The sequence below is a fragment of the Pelophylax lessonae genome (genome assembly GCF_965119305.1).
Source record: "Pelophylax lessonae genome assembly, chromosome: 10".
Taxonomy (NCBI): domain Eukaryota; kingdom Metazoa; phylum Chordata; class Amphibia; order Anura; family Ranidae; genus Pelophylax; species Pelophylax lessonae.
Genome location: NC_138777.1, coordinates 155,414,019 through 155,429,610, shown reverse-complemented (window position 1 = coordinate 155,429,610; position 15,592 = coordinate 155,414,019). Strand labels below are relative to the sequence as shown.

The 15,592-nt window shown below is 41.8% G+C and overlaps 1 protein-coding gene across 1 annotated transcript in view; it reads left to right on the top strand.

Moving 5' to 3' along the window:
* The window catches only part of CTSF (cathepsin F), a 123,946-nt gene that overhangs the window by 59,873 nt on the left and 48,481 nt on the right, over nucleotides 1-15,592 (top strand). The window contains exons 3-7 of the mRNA XM_082269579.1: nucleotides 2,999-3,080; nucleotides 3,171-3,238; nucleotides 3,352-3,427; nucleotides 6,846-6,959; nucleotides 11,920-12,065. Of these exons, the coding sequence (XP_082125705.1) occupies nucleotides 2,999-3,080; nucleotides 3,171-3,238; nucleotides 3,352-3,427; nucleotides 6,846-6,959; nucleotides 11,920-12,065 (486 nt within the window). The remainder of the gene's footprint in view (nucleotides 1-2,998; nucleotides 3,081-3,170; nucleotides 3,239-3,351; nucleotides 3,428-6,845; nucleotides 6,960-11,919; nucleotides 12,066-15,592) is intronic.

Here is a 15,592-nt window from a genome sequence, read left to right as displayed (position 1 = left end):
GATCCATCTGACACGGGTTTGGGGGACCCTCGAGTGGTACCATTTTCATTGTTTTAGGCAATAGTGATGCTGCATAAGATTAGGGAAATACATACTGTTCTTTTGAAATGTAAGATGATAAAAGCAACATAAAATTATGTAACAAACTTTTGCATAGATGCAGAGATGTATAGTAACGAAGTAGAACTACTTAAGTACTGTACTTAAGTACCAAAATGTGGTATCTGTACTTTCCTAGAGTAGAATTTTTTTCTCCTACTTCTACTTTTACTTCACTACATTTTTTCGATGATTTCGATACTTCTACTCAAGTATTTTTTTTTTGTGCTGCATAGTTACTCGTTACTTTTAAAAAAAATTACCACTGCCAGAACAGTAGATGGCAGGTTGCATAAAGCTCAAAAAAATGTGTATAATGTCATTTGTAAATCAGCGCATACGAAAATAAAGGCTGTGTATAATAAAAGCTGCTATATCAAATCTTTCCAATAAAAAGAAAATATGAAACAAACAAATAAATGGTGCTACAGCGCTTAAAGTGCATCAAGAAACTACTAACAAACACAGGTTAATCATTTGAATAAATCATTTGAAATAATAAAAACCAATATGATGTTCAAACTTTTGACTTCTTTCTTTAATAACTACATAACACAGTACTTGTACTTCTACTTTCAGTACTTGAGTAGAAATTTTTTTTCAAAACTACTGGTACTTTTTACTTTTAGTACTTAAGTAGCAAATTTTTTGAAAAAACTACTTGCAATACTTAAGTAAAAAAAATGTTGAATACTTTAGTACTTCTACTTAAGTAGCTTTTTCTGCGAGCACTTCCACTTCTACTCAAGTCACTTTTTGATCGAGCAATTGTACTTTTACTCAAGTAGAAATTTTGAGTACTTTATACAAGTCTGCGATAGATGTGAATATTAGCAGGCTGTAGATTGTAATAATGCATGATTAAAAACACTTTTGCTGCCAGGTCCGCTCCTTGTACGGACCTGACAGTGGGGGTTTTGCATGCATTCAGATTGTGTGTAAATCTGGCAGGCAGACTCCTGCCTTGTCAGGTTGCTTCCACACACCCCTCGGTAACAGTGCCCCCTTTTAAAGTGTCGCCTATGGAAAATATAGGGTACAGAAGTTTACTGCCATTTCACGGGCGCCCACAAATTGAAGGTTTGACATGATGGGTATCTGTTTACTCTGTGCAACCTCGACTTTTATATTTTAACAAAAAATTGGGTAGTTTATTGTGTCTGTGTGCCTTAAAATTCACTTTAGTGTATTTTATCACCTGAAATTTTGAGTTTCTTAGACATTTGCGGTAATATCGTGTGACATAAAAAATTGGAACTACCACTATTTTATTCTCTAAGGTGTCTGCTTTCAGAAAATCTATAATGTTTTAGGGGTTTTATGTAATCTTCATACTAAAATTATTATTTTTTTTTTTAAAGAGATTTCCCCTCACTTGTGTCTCTAGGATTGGAAGAGAAGGGATAAGCTTCCTCCTGGGATATAACCAACAACAAAATAAACCTGGAAGGGTTTTTCTTTTTTGGGTGTGAAAGATAAGCACGGTTCTTTACATCTGGGATGTCATTGGAGAGATTTCCCCTCACTAGTATGGTGGCAACATTTTCGCCAGACAAAAAGTGAGGGAATATTTCTAGCAGGGACACAGACCGCATTACAAATCTGACAGAAGTTCTAACTTCCCTTTATGTTTATGAAGCTTTTATTACTGTCTTTGGTGCTGATGGAAATTTCCCCTTACCCCCTGTCTGCTAAATACACATTTTAAAACAAGTTTCCGTGAAGCATTTCAATTTCATATTTAAAGCCATTGTTTGGAAAGCATTTAAACGAAATTATAGGACTGCTGTAAAAATTGTACACCTGTTAAGAGGTACTTGAGCTTAGTTGGTTCAATTGGCTTTTGAGTGGTACACTTTGACAAAGTTCTTAAACTTTGTTGTTTGTCATTACTCACTGGACTTCATTCATAAAAAACAGAAGAAATGAATCCTTTGGTGTTTAGTCAGATTTAAGGAGTTTTTTTAAATGCTTGCTAGAACGTAATAGCTTACTTTTTATTAGTCGAGAAGTAGTCTTTTTGTGGAGTCTGTTTAAGTATTGGTAGTTTCTGTGCCAATACCTGTCACATATGTAATTATGGCTTTTCCCCCACAAATAGAGATTTATCTTGGTAAGATTTGATCACCTCTGCATTTTTTATTTTTTGCACTAGAAACAAAAAACACCCCACATTTGTGAAAAATACAAAAATGTAAAAAATCTAATATCTACATCAATTTAGGCCAATCTGTATTCTGCTACATATTTTTGGTTAAAAAAAAATCCCAACAAGTGTATATTGATTGGTTTACACAAAAATTATCTACAAACTATGGGATAATTTTTATTTATTTTTTTTTTTATTTTTTTTTACTAGTAGTAGCTGAGATCAGTGAGTTATAGCAGGACTGCAATATTATGGTGGACAAATCCAACACCTAACTGACACTTTTGGGGACCAGTGACATTATTACAGTGATCAGTGTATAATCACCTATATATACATGATTCTGCACAGGGCTGCCGCCCTGTAGCAGTAAATCTTCTTTGAGGCGGTCAGCAAGTGGTGACAGGTTACCAGCGGCCGCAGCTGTTCATGGCTGTTCAAACAGCCAGTGCAAACCTGTGGTGGTCGCTGCTGGATATACTTTGTGTTCATCCGGCAGAAATCACTACAGGTAATCACTAGCTGTGCAGAAAGCCACGAATAGCTGCAGCCACTGGCAAACTGTTCTGAAAGTATATGGACCACTCGGCCACAGCTAGCCATGTACAGGTGTCAAAAAAACCTGCAGGAATTGACAAATTCCTGCAGCTGACATTTGCACCAGGGCAAAACGCCAGTGCGAATGTAGCCTAATCTGATCATTCTAAACTGCTCACCTAATCACTAATCGCTACTTTTTTTTTTGTACAGGGAGTAAAGTGCAACTTTTTGGTGTTGCTGGTGCCATGGCAAAATGAGACTAAAGTCTTGCATCAGTTGTGTTCACAACAAGGTCTGTATGATGTGAAAGCTCTCTGTTTTTATTACATATTATTTTTGTTCTGTTTTTACCTAAAATCTGCCTCTTATTTAATCTCTTTAGATTTTATAAATGATGTGGCAGAGACATCATTACCTCCAAATCAGGAGAAGCTTTCATCAAATACAGAGGTATAACAATTTGTATCTTTGTATAGCCCTGAATACTGTTTTGGCCTTTGTATAATATGCATTTTAGTGTTGCTTATTGTAACAAACATTACTTAATTTGCTCTTTTTTTTAGGATGAGCTACTTGAGACATTGTCATTATTTAAGGAGTTTGTGACAACTTACAATAAAACATATCAAAATGATGAAGGTTTGTAGTTTCAACCCAACTGTCTATTTGCAACTTTGTGTTAATTGTGTTTAACTTGCAGTAGTATTTTTCAAGCAGTTTTGTAAATGTTATCGTAATTATTATGCCATAGAAATAATGAATTGAGCCAATAATGAGAAAGCAAACCTTGAGATACATACAGAGAGTACAGCCTACCTGCTCATCACTTTTGGTTCTCCCAAATCGTCTTACAGAATGACACATGAGATAGGCTCCACCCACCAGGAACAAACTGATAAGAGGCATGGAGGAGCTCCGCTATGAGGAAAGAGGAGCTTAACTGAATGTATTCTCTCTTGAGAAGAGCATATTAAGGGAAATATGATCAACATGTATAAATACATAAGTGGTCCATATAGTGAACTTGTAGAGTTATGCACCTTAATGTCATCACAGAGGACAAGGGGGGCATTATTTACACCTGGAGGAAAAGCTATTTAATCTCCAAAAAAGGAAAGGCTTTTTCACAGAAAGAGCTGTAAAATGTGGAATAGACTCTCTCAAGAGCTGGTCCTGGCCAGCTCAGTAGATTGTTTTAAAAAAGGACTGGAATCTTTACTAATTGCACAAAATAACTGGATACTAATATTTCTACGTTGATCCAGGGAATATCCGATTGCCTTTTTTTTCCCTCGCTGGAGCAAATTGGTTCATGCTTTATTGTTTTTTTTTTTGCCTTCCTCTGGATCAACTGTGGGTATAGGATAGTGTATATGGAGGTTTTCTATGTGTCTGTGTGTGTTTTTTTTTTTGGTTGAACTGGATATACTAGTGTCATTTTTCAACCAGATTATGTAACCCACATCACCAAACACATTAAAAGGTAGTCCTTTTGCATGATTATTTTTCAGCAGCCTTCTATGGCAGTGACATGGGTCCCCCACACTTTTCAGGCCAGTATATACGCAGGAGCAGTGCACCTGGCAGGTGGGATTGGGGTTTAAAGGCACCATGCTTTCTCACTCATTTGTTACAAAAACTGAGTCACTCACCTTCCCTAAATGTTAGGGATTTTGTCTTTTCCCTTGGTTTCCTGTCTTCACAATGGTGGAGAGGCAACCACCTCTCTTTGCTTTGATGGTACTAGTTGTACCCAATTTGTACCATGTGTTGCCATCCCTGCTGCTGCTGTACTTTGGGCAGGATGAACAGGGGAGTTGTAGCTTGTTTTTTGGAGGTTAGTGATGTTCGTTCTGGATCCATGCCAGGGGATATGCTGGTGGCATCACACTCAGAATTAAACTAGCAAACAAGGCTGTCCAAAACCAGAAGGTAGGCAAGAGAAAGTGGGCTACTGTAGGAAGTGCATAGTGTGGCCTATAGCCCGTCATTTTATTTTTTTAAAGATGCCTTTAACTTTCATTCCCATGCGTCAAAAAAAAAAGGGGGGGAGATTCATAACATCAATCAGGACAGTGCATGTTTATGGAGCTTTGGAGCAGGGTACCAGTGGCAAAGCTCCAAGGTAGTTTGGTGCACATGGTCTCTTATACTCACCTACTGACTGTGATGTTTAAACGCTTGTTCCTTATTTTGTGTGTTTTGATTCTTAGTACGTTTACACAGACCACAGCCCTGAAAGATAAGAAGATGCTAGTTACTGCTAGCCTGGGCCCTTGTAAAGTCTTAGGCCCTGCTTAATCTTAAAGAGCCTTAGTTTATTACAGTTTCCTTCATCGTCCTTGGAGGTTTATGTGGGTTAGGGTTAAATTGAGGATTTTTGTGGCTCCCTCCCTGCTTGACTTCCCTAACTAAGATTTGGAAGTTAATAATAGGACCAGTTGTCAGGATGTTGCAAAAGTGACTTTGAGCTTGGAAAGTTCCAGCTTCTCTCCATAGACTCAACATTGCATGCTGTGCACGAAATAGAGGGTAGGGGTTTTGGTTAGGTATGTCTTCTATGCTAACTTGAGACAGAGCTGGTATCTATCTTCTGGAATGTGCAGAAATTAGGTTGCCCCCCCCCCCATGCTTATGTCTATTCAAGTTGTACTTGATAGTGATTTTTCTTAGTATACTTTGTCCAGTTCACAGATTATAAGGTTCCACCTCTATCTGGCCCAGTAGTCATAACCTGTAAATCACTTTTGCAGTCAAATGTGTTACATTTTCTCATTCACATAGCAAAGCATAGGTGCTCATCTGCTAGGCAGTGAGGGTGCTGGGACATTAAAGTGAAATTAAAGGGTGAATACTTACCTGTCCAATGGTCCCTTTCCAGAGCTGGCATCTTCTCATTGCTGGTCTTCAGGCCTCTTCATTGGCTGGTGAGGGATGACCTGAAGCTAGTCATCCCAGCTCTCAGAGACCATCCGGGTACTGTAAGCTGAGCTGCGCAAGCACAGTTTACAGAGGTGGAGAAGGCAGCGAGTAGGCAGGTAGGGGCATTTACTGCCATAAAAACCTGCCTGCTCACTGTTTCATACAACAGAACTTCAGTTCTGCTTTAATGTTGCAAAATTAACCATGTCTATACTGTGCTGGCAGTTCTCATTAAACTAGATTTGAGACACCGTGAGGGGAGTTACTAAAACTGGAGCACTCAGAATCTGGTGTAGTAACCAGTCCGCTTCTAACTTCAGCCTGTTTTAGCATAGGGTTAAGGATCTAGGAACTTGGCGTCTGCATTGTATGCTTGTGAGAGGAAACTCATTCTGTCCCCACTTTGGCTGGGGACAAGCTCCTTTTCAAATTGTTCAAAGGAACTTGCAGTCTGTCCAGAGGCTCACTCCAAAGAAAACATCCAAAAAGTAAGAATTAGCTTTTTTATTTTTAGGTAAACTGTGTAAATGGGCGCACATATCAAACAGAATTGTATCTATAAAAATAATATGCATAACTTTTCATGCTGCAGAATGTCCTGTATATTTGTTCTGTGCAAATGGAGCAAAATTATATTCATAAAGAATGGAGTGACTCAGGAAAATACTGCATTATTACTACTAGATAGAGCTGAGAATTATAGTAAATAAGTATTGCCAATTATAATTCAGGAATTTCCTATGATACTTGGCTCCATTTAGTGGCCTAATGCTTTTTCAGTTTTAAATCAATGTAAAACATTAGACCAGTACAGGAACTAGCCTAGGAGCATTGATTTTTTTTTTTTTGTGCCCCCCATTTGCACAGAATGAGCATAAATGCACTTTCAGTAGGTGAATAGCTATGCACATTTTTATAAATAGACCTCTATAGTCCATCCTTATTCAGAAAAAACAAAAACTATGTTCTAAAGCTCAGAGTGAGTTATACCAGGTAGAACTTGAGTCCTTTATAGAATTGATTGCTTTTTTTGTCAGAAAACACTTAGTCAAAGTTATGCAGCACATTTGCATTTTTTTTTTTTTTTGGTCAACATTTTATGAGCATGAAATCTGCTTTATTATGTTTCTTTCAGAGGCTTTGAGACGTCTGCGCGTATTTTCTGAAAATCTCAAGAAGGCCAAAGATATCCAGGAGAAGGACCAGGGGACCGCTGAATATGGCATTACAAAGTTTAGTGATCTTACAGGTAGTTAAAAGGCTATAAGCAAGAAAAACAATTGTTCTGAAACATCATGTCAGGAATGTCATGGAATTTAGCATGCAGCCTGAGCCCATCTGAAGGGACTCTGGGGAAGCCAGGCAAATGCAGATGAAGAGAAAGGCTGGGGGTGCTGTGAAAGCTTAGTTGATGGGTGAAGGTGTGCTACTGAGGTCAGCTGGTAAACTCCTTTCTGTGTCTTACTAGTTTGTCTGTCTCTGTCTGTATACCATGGAGTCTCTGAAGTGTTCTTAGAAATATAGCAAGGGCTAAGGTAAGGCCTTGTTTTCAAAATAAAAGAAAGCTTGTATTTTTCTGCAACCAAGGTACATTAAAGTGGTTGTAAACCCCATTCATGAAATTTGACCTAAGCACATATATCTGCAGTGTTTACTTATCTCTCTCCAAAGCTCTGAATGTTGTTTATCTCTGGTGCTCTGTTCCTCTGCTATCAGCAGAGTCCCTTCTGACAAGTTCTCTGACATACGAGATAACAGTAGCTGAAAATGTGTGTCGGGGAGGTAGCTTAGAGGGAGATTAGCAAGGAGCATGTCTGTCCATAACACAGCTCTGCATGTTCCTTCCTTTGTTCCTCTGCCCATGTGGAGGGGGGGGGGGGTGTGCCTTTCCTCAAGTCAGCTCTCATACAGTGTGACTGGTGACTACCCCCCCCCCCCCCCTCCTGAAAGAGGAAGAAAGATTCCTAACACAATCTGCACTTTTCAAGAGTGTAGAAAGGGGAAGATAGCAGATATACAAGTAAGACTTCTGTTGGATGATTTGTTTAATCTCGGTGTATCATCTAAGGCTATTCACTTCACTGGGTATAGGAGAGGGTGTACAACCACTTTAATGGTATATTGATACATAGGGGAGTAGGATTTTAGAAAAGAAAAGAAAAAAAAAAGGTGAACCTAGCCTTTAAAGTGGACCTACTTTTTTAAAAGCACCTCCTTACCGCTGCTAATTAAGGGTTATAGAAAGTTCTGAAATACTTTGGGTTAGACTTTTAAATTCCTGAATTTTTTTGGTCTTCCAGTATTGGTCACATTTCCTTAGCTGATGAGTTAATGGGGTTTGAGAACACAGGTAAGTATTTGAGCACTCTTTGCTTTTGTTAGCACTACAGTCAATAAAAATACTAAAATTGCATTTTTGTCAATTTCTCTGCTTATTATAAATTCATAGTCAGTGCATTTGTTTTAAAAACAAAGTACCAAATGAAAGCCTTGTATGTGTAAAAAAAAAAAACAAACAAAAATGTAAACTTCCCAATTTGGTCTAGTTAGGAAAGATGCATCTGGATATGAAAGGGTGGACTACAAATATGCACATAAGTGCTGCTATAGAGAGTGCTTGGATACTTGGCTCTTGAATCCCTGGAATTCTTCTGCCTTCAGAATAGGTCAGACCAAATTGTGAAGCTTGGTATGTGCCAGCTTAGTAAATAACTTTTTAACTGCTTTGTATGACAATAATACCCACATCCTTTTTTTTTTTTTTTGTGTGCATGAGGCCTTCATTTGCATCGAATATGTTTTATAATACACAGGGATATGTACCAAAATGCCATAAAATGCAGTTTAAGTTTAATTATCGCATAAAACATTTTAGCGTTTGAATTGAACTGTACTTCCTGGATTCAAGGTAAATAACTTCAATTGTTTTAAAAAAAAAAAAAAAAATAATGTATATTTCTTGATTTTCTGTTTATTAACCATTGTATAATTTGGAATTCCACTATAGAAGTTATTGATATTGCCATTGAGAATGTACCTAGCACAGCCATTCTTATTTCAATTATCTTTAAGGCCTCATGCACACTGGACATTTTTGGAGCTGCTGTTAGCAGCGTCAGACTTTTTTTTTTTGCAGCTGCAGAACGCCCATCCATGTTATTCTATGGCCTCATGCACACATAGAGCTTTTAGGAGCTCCAAGTGGCATAGGCGTTTTACAGCTCCAAAAAAAACCCAGGAACTGTGAGTTCTGGAGCTGCAGCGTCAAGCTGTAAAAACGTCTGACGCTGCTAAAGGCTGAATAACGTTGCTTAACGTGCGTTAAGCCACGTTATACGTTTTTTTTTTCTTCCATTCAAAATCAATGGTTCCCTATGGGAGCCTCTTGATTTGAATGGAAGTCGCACCGCAAGTCGGAACTTGCGGCACGACTTGCGCTGTGAGAATCTTGAGGGGGAACTCCACGCCAAAATGGGGAAAAAAAGGGCGTGGGGGTTCCCCCCCAGATTCCAAACCAGGCCCTTAGGGTCTGGTATGGAATTTAAGGGTAGCCTCACGCCGAAAAAACCGCCTGGGGTCCCCCCCAAAATCCATACCGGACCCTTATCCGAGCATGCAGCCCGGCATGCCAGGAAAGGGGAGGGGACGAGCAAGCGGCCCCACCCCCCCTGGACCATACCAGGCCATTGATTTTGAATAGAGGCAGAAAAAACGCTGCTAACAGCTACTGTGGCCAAACGTGCAATAACGCTAGTGACAAAAGCTACTGAAAGCACATTTTTACAGCTGCTATTTCCTGGCGTCAAGTAAACAGCTTTGGAGCACGTTTTTATGACGCCCTGTGTGCATGGAGCCTAACACCTTCCCGACCGCCCTCTGCACATTTACTGCGGCAGGCTGGCTCTCCTTCGCAAACTGATGTAGCCCTATGTCGGTCGCGCGCGTGGTGCTGGGGGGATGTCGATCCACGGGACCGGCAGCCGCGATTGCCGCCAGGTACCCCCGATTGCGCCCCGCTGAGAGAGAAGGACGGTCACTAAACACAGCTGACCGTTCTTCTCTCTGAAATGATCACAGGGCGCCTGTGATCCTTCTATATAGGATCACAGGTCTCTATGGTCATTTCACAAGTCAATCCCCCATACAGTTAGTAAACACTCCCTTAGGCTCACACTTAACCCTTTGATCACCCCTAGGTTAACCCCTTCCCTGCCAATGTCATTATTACAGTAACAGTGCATATTATTTAGCACTGATTACTGTAGTAATGTCACTGGTCCCCAAAAAGTGTCAAAAATGTCGGGTCCGATCTGTCCGCCACAACTTCGCAATCCCGCTAAAATTCACTGATTGCCACCATTACTAAAAAAAAAAAAGTCCCAAAATCTATCCCATAGTTGTAAATGCTACAACTTTTGCGCAAGCCAAAATACGCTTTTTTGGGATTTTTTGGGATTTTTTTACCAAAAATGTGTAGCAAATTGGCCTAAACTGATAAAATTTGATTTTTACATTTTTTTTATTGGGAATGTTTTTTAGCAGAAAGTAAAAAATGTGTTTTTTTTTTTTTTTTTTCAAAACTGTCGCACTTTCTTGTTTATAGTGCAAAATATAAAAACCGCAGAGGTCATCAAACACCACCAAAAGAAAGCTCCATTTGTGGGGAAAAAGGACATCAATTTTATTTGGGTACAGCGTCGCACGACCGCGCAATTGTTAAAGTAATGCAGTGCCGAATTGCAAAAAATGGCATGGGCATTAAGAGGGTAAAACCTTGATGAGCTGAAGTGGTTAACTAGTGAACCTGGTCATAAGACACAAGTAAAAGGTGGCAATTTCCATGTCCTCAAGAGTTATTAGACTAGTGATTGATTTTCCAGGCAGTTTTGGTTTTACTTGGCATTCTAAATGTATAATATTGTGCATTACTCTTTATGCTTGTTTGCCTCCCAATTTTAAGAAAACCCCACAATGCACAGAGCATTTGCATTTGTGCATTGTGGTTCACTGAGCTTGTTATTCGGACGAATGTGTTTCTCTGTATACTCTGTCATGCTTGAAGTAATTGTAGCCGTATTAGTGCACTTGCGACAGAGACAATTGAGTACTGTCAGTGATACTTTTTTTATTTGCACAATTTTTCAGGACAAGCTTTCGGGGTATGCTTGGATCTTGATGAAGGGGACATACCCCGAAAGCTTGTCCTGAAAAATTGTATGTTAGTGCAAATAAAAAAAGTATCACTGGCAGTACTCAATTGTCTCTGTATACTCTAGAAGCTCATTCACACTACAGTGCAAAGGCATTTGACATGCACTGCGATGTTTTGTTTTTTTTATTACACGTGGCTTTTTCTCTTTCCTGACACACAACATGTTGTGACGCATTGTAACATGTAGTGCTGTGTTTAAATGTAACATATTCCATTTTCGACAAGCAAGTACAGTACCAATACAGTGTGTTGGTATGAACTGGACCAATTAAAAACAAGGTTGTTTGCCTTGCCTTTGTGTTGAGACTACATGAGCAACACAGCCCAATACAAGTGAAAGGCATTCTGTACACAGTACTGTACATTGGCTAACCTACACCATCCCATTCTGTATGCTGTGTCGTACATTACCTACTCCACATTCCCTTTTTCTGTATGCTGTGCTACACATTCCCTATTCAGTATTGTCTCATGTATGCTGTGCTGTACATTCCCTACTCCCCTTTTCCACTCTACCCCATTCTGTTTGCTGTGCTGTACATCCCTTTTTCACACCACCCTATTCTGTACACTGTGCTCCCACACATTTTTTATGCTACACTGTACATTCCCTATTCAACACAACCTTATTCTTTATACTGCACTGTTCATTCCTTAACATCGCCCAGTTCTGTATACTGTGCTGTACATACCTTGTTCCAGGCTGCCCCCTTCCGTACACTTCACTGTACTTTACTTATTCCAAACCACTCAATTTTGTATGCTGTGTTGTTCTTTCTCTATTCCACACCTCCTTTATTCGGTACAACGAACAGTATATTCTCTGTTTAAAACCTACCCATTCTGTATGTCGTGATGTGCGATTCTTTTCTCGTCTGCAAATAGGCGAGTGGGCCTTTTGTGTTGATAGTGTGTACCCCCAGGCTGAAAATTCCTAGTCATTCCACTGAATTCAAGCATGCCTTTCTTTTATAATGATTTGTTTTGAATGTTACAGAGGAAGAATTCCGAACTCTGTACCTGAATCCTTTACTGTCAAGCCAAGGACATCGGGTCATGAAGAAGGCTATGATTCCAAAAGACCCCCCTCCTGCTCAGTGGGACTGGAGAGATCATGGTGCTGTAACTGAGGTCAAGAACCAGGTAAGGGGCTGGCAGAGATATATACAAAAGCTTTTTACAAAATATATGTATTTAGTGGTTGCCGATGTATTCAATCACCCGTAACTCATATTTAAAGTTAACTGGATATACTGTACATGGCACTGCACAAAGACCACTCACCACCTGGGAAGACAAGAAACTGAAAACAAACTTCAGCCACACTGGCTTGGACCCTGCTACAGATTTTTAGGGGATCTTCCAGGTACTCCATATCCAACAGTGGTGCCTTTGTATTGAAGTAGTTACCAACCTGCTGAAAACTTTTAGCTCCCTCTTGGGACTCTCTACAAAAATATAAGCTGGTAAAACTTTCCTTCACTTTCATAGATGGGGGGGAAAAAGTACCTGTGATTAATTGATTGTATTTCCCTATCTTCTTTGCTTCTTCAGAGTCCTTTAGATTCCCATACAGAAGAGACCTACAGTGCCTTGAAAAAATATTTATACCCCTTGAAATTTTCCACATTTTGTCACGTTCTAACCAAAAACGGAAATGTATTTTATTGGGATTTTATGTGATAGGCCAACACAAAAGTGGCACATAATTGTAAAGTGGAAGGAAAATAATAAACGGTTTATAAAATGTTTTACAAATATCTGAAAAGTGTGGTGTGCATTTGTATTCAGCCCCCCTGAGTGAATACTTTGTAAAACCACCTTTTGCTGCAATTTCAACTGAAAGTCTATTTGGGTATGCCTCTGCCAGCTTTGCACATCTAGAGAGTGAAAGGTTTGCCCATTCTTCTTTGCAAAATAGCTCAAGTTCTGTCAGATTGGATGGAGAGTGTTCGTGAAAAGTAATTTTCAAGTCTTGGCCATTCTAACACATGAATATGCTTTAATCTAAACCATTCCTTTCTAGCTCTGGCTGTATGTTTTGGGTCGTTGTCCTGCTGAAAGGTGAAACTCAGCCCAGTATTTTGCAGACCCATATTTCTCTATCATTCATTGATGGACGCGCAGTCTCTGTTCTTCAGAACAGTTGGATTATACTGCCCCCCCAAGGAGTAGGACACTAGGCAGAAAAAAAGTTCTGGCTACGCCTATGGGCAGTCCCAGGGGGTATACCCTCTCTCCCTGCTATAGGATGTCGGTTTTAATCTGTCTAGTCAGGAGTGAGGACCTAGTTCTTTTGCTGGGATCTCTGGCCCTGGCAAAAGTTTTTTTTTCTAGATGATAGTTTTTTTTCACTGGATTTTTTTCCTGTGAGATCTACAAGCAACTAAGCCGCATCTGGGCGACAGGCTGGATATATAGATCCAGTGGTCACCCCCAGCCGGCCAGCAAGCGCGCGCAGACCCCAGCTCCACACTAGGTTGGCTGCCACATAGTCCCGCCGGACGGAGACTGGCTCTGTGAGATAAACGTCTCGCCAGGTCGCATACGACTGGGTCTAGGCCTGAGTCACAGCATTCCTATTGCCCGACAGCCCCCCCACTTCGGCAGAGAGGGGTTCTGTCATGAGATGGCGCCCGCCTGTTCCAGGTATGGTAAGTAAAATGTTCCCCCCTCTCCCCCTGGCGGTTTTTGGGGTGGACGCAGGCCCCTCCTTAGGACGGTCAGACCCTCGCACCCCCAGGTTCCCCTCTGTCTTGTCACGCACCCCCCCCTTACATGTCCCCCCCTCACTACTGGGGCTATGGGACGCTTGAAGCTATTCCCTGGGGGCTGGGACCGGACAAACGAACATGCGGGGGGGGATTCACCTGTTCCCTTCCGGTCGATCCCATCCAGGAGGCCTGGGGGTCCCCTCGAGGGCCCCCAGAAGCTCCGCAGGCCGCGTGGGGCTGCCATTTTCTTGTAGTTCATGTGCTAAGAAGGGTCGGCGGCCATGTTTGTACACCCGGCGGCCATTTTGCGATGGATTCCCATTGAAAAACACTGGCGGCCATGTTCTTGGAGTTCCTAGAGGCGTTTTTTTGGTGGTAGAGCCCCTTCCTATACCCTGGTGCTGACACTCAGATTTTTCCCTGTTGATCGAGATCGCTGCAGACACGTTCTGGGCCTACCTGTTGCATCTCTGGTGCGGGTGGTGAGTCTGGGGGGTTTCTCTCTCTGCTGGGGGTCTTCAGTGTGTTCTGCCTGACCTCTTGGGGGCTCTCTAGAGCGGAACTTTCTTCCCCTCCTGACCCCCACAAGGAGGCCACAGGGCCCTCCGGATCCCAGCTCTCCATAAATGCACTGTCGGCGGTCTTGGAATCTTTTGTGTCCCAGGTGGAGGTGGCCTGTAAGGGGTGAGGTGCCAAAAAACGCCCCACACCTACCCCTGCCTCATCTGATGTATCAGATTCTGAATCTGATTCAGCCACCGCAAATGTGGGTCTCCCTGCTGGGTCTACTACCTCGCGCCCTGTCTCCTCTAATAGGATGACACCTCTCCCTCCGCTACCACGCAAAGAAAGGCGCTAGTGGACGCACTGGTTGTTTCCGTGCGTAAGACCCTAAAAATGGAGGACGCAGCTGTGACTGCGGCACAGGTTACGTTTGGCACTCACAAGCCACCCAGAGTGGCAAAGGTTTTCCCCCTTCCCGCGTATTTTGTCAACATGGTCAAAAAAGAATGGGACCACCCCAAAGGTTCCCCTCGGGGTGCCTAAGCAAATTCCTATGGTGGACCCTCCAGTCTCCAGACTGAATAAAGCTATGATGATCCCAGTGGAGGATTCCCCGTCCTTTAAGGATCCGGCGGATAGAAAGGCGGAGTCTGTGGCCGGCGATATGTACTCCCTGGCGAAGTCTGCACTAAGACCGGTGTTTACTATTGCCCTTGTGTCACGAACCTTGACTGAATGGGCTAATATACTACGCTGTGACCAGGAAGGAGTACAACTCCCCCCTGCCTTTGCAGGGCTGACGGACCAGTTGCTGCAGGGGCTGCAATTTGTTTGCGATGCCTCGCTGGATGCAGCTCTGATATTGGCCCGACTGTAGGTTTCGGTGGTGGTCCTCCGGTTTATACTTTGGCTAAAATGCTGGCCTTCGGATCAGACCTTAAAGAAGGCCTTGATTGAGCTACCTTTTCAAGGTGATCGCCTGTTTGGGGCTACCCTTGATGACATTATCAAAAGTCTTACAGGGGGTAAGAGTACCTTTCTCCCACAGGCTAACAAGGGTAAGGACTCTCGTCGTAGACGGGGTCCCTCCTTTTCAGCACACAAAAAGGTTTTTCGTCCCTCAAGGACAAGTGATAAAGGATCAAAGTCCTTCAAGGCCTCCTCTGGTGGCTCCAAGCGACCCTGGACTGGCAAACAGAAATCGTGTTTCTCCAGACCTGTGGATAAGATACCTTTTGGCATGAAGGTGCGCCCTCACCCGTATCTGGGGTGGGGGGACATCTTTGCCACTTCCCGGACCTGTGGCTATCCCATATACAAGACAAGTGGGTCCACAAGGTGATACAGTCCGGTTACAAGATCGAGTTTCGATCTGTCCCGCCGGTAAGGTTTTTCCCTTCCAATGCATTACTGTCCCCGGATCGCTTACAGGCTCTCTTTGGGGCGTTACTG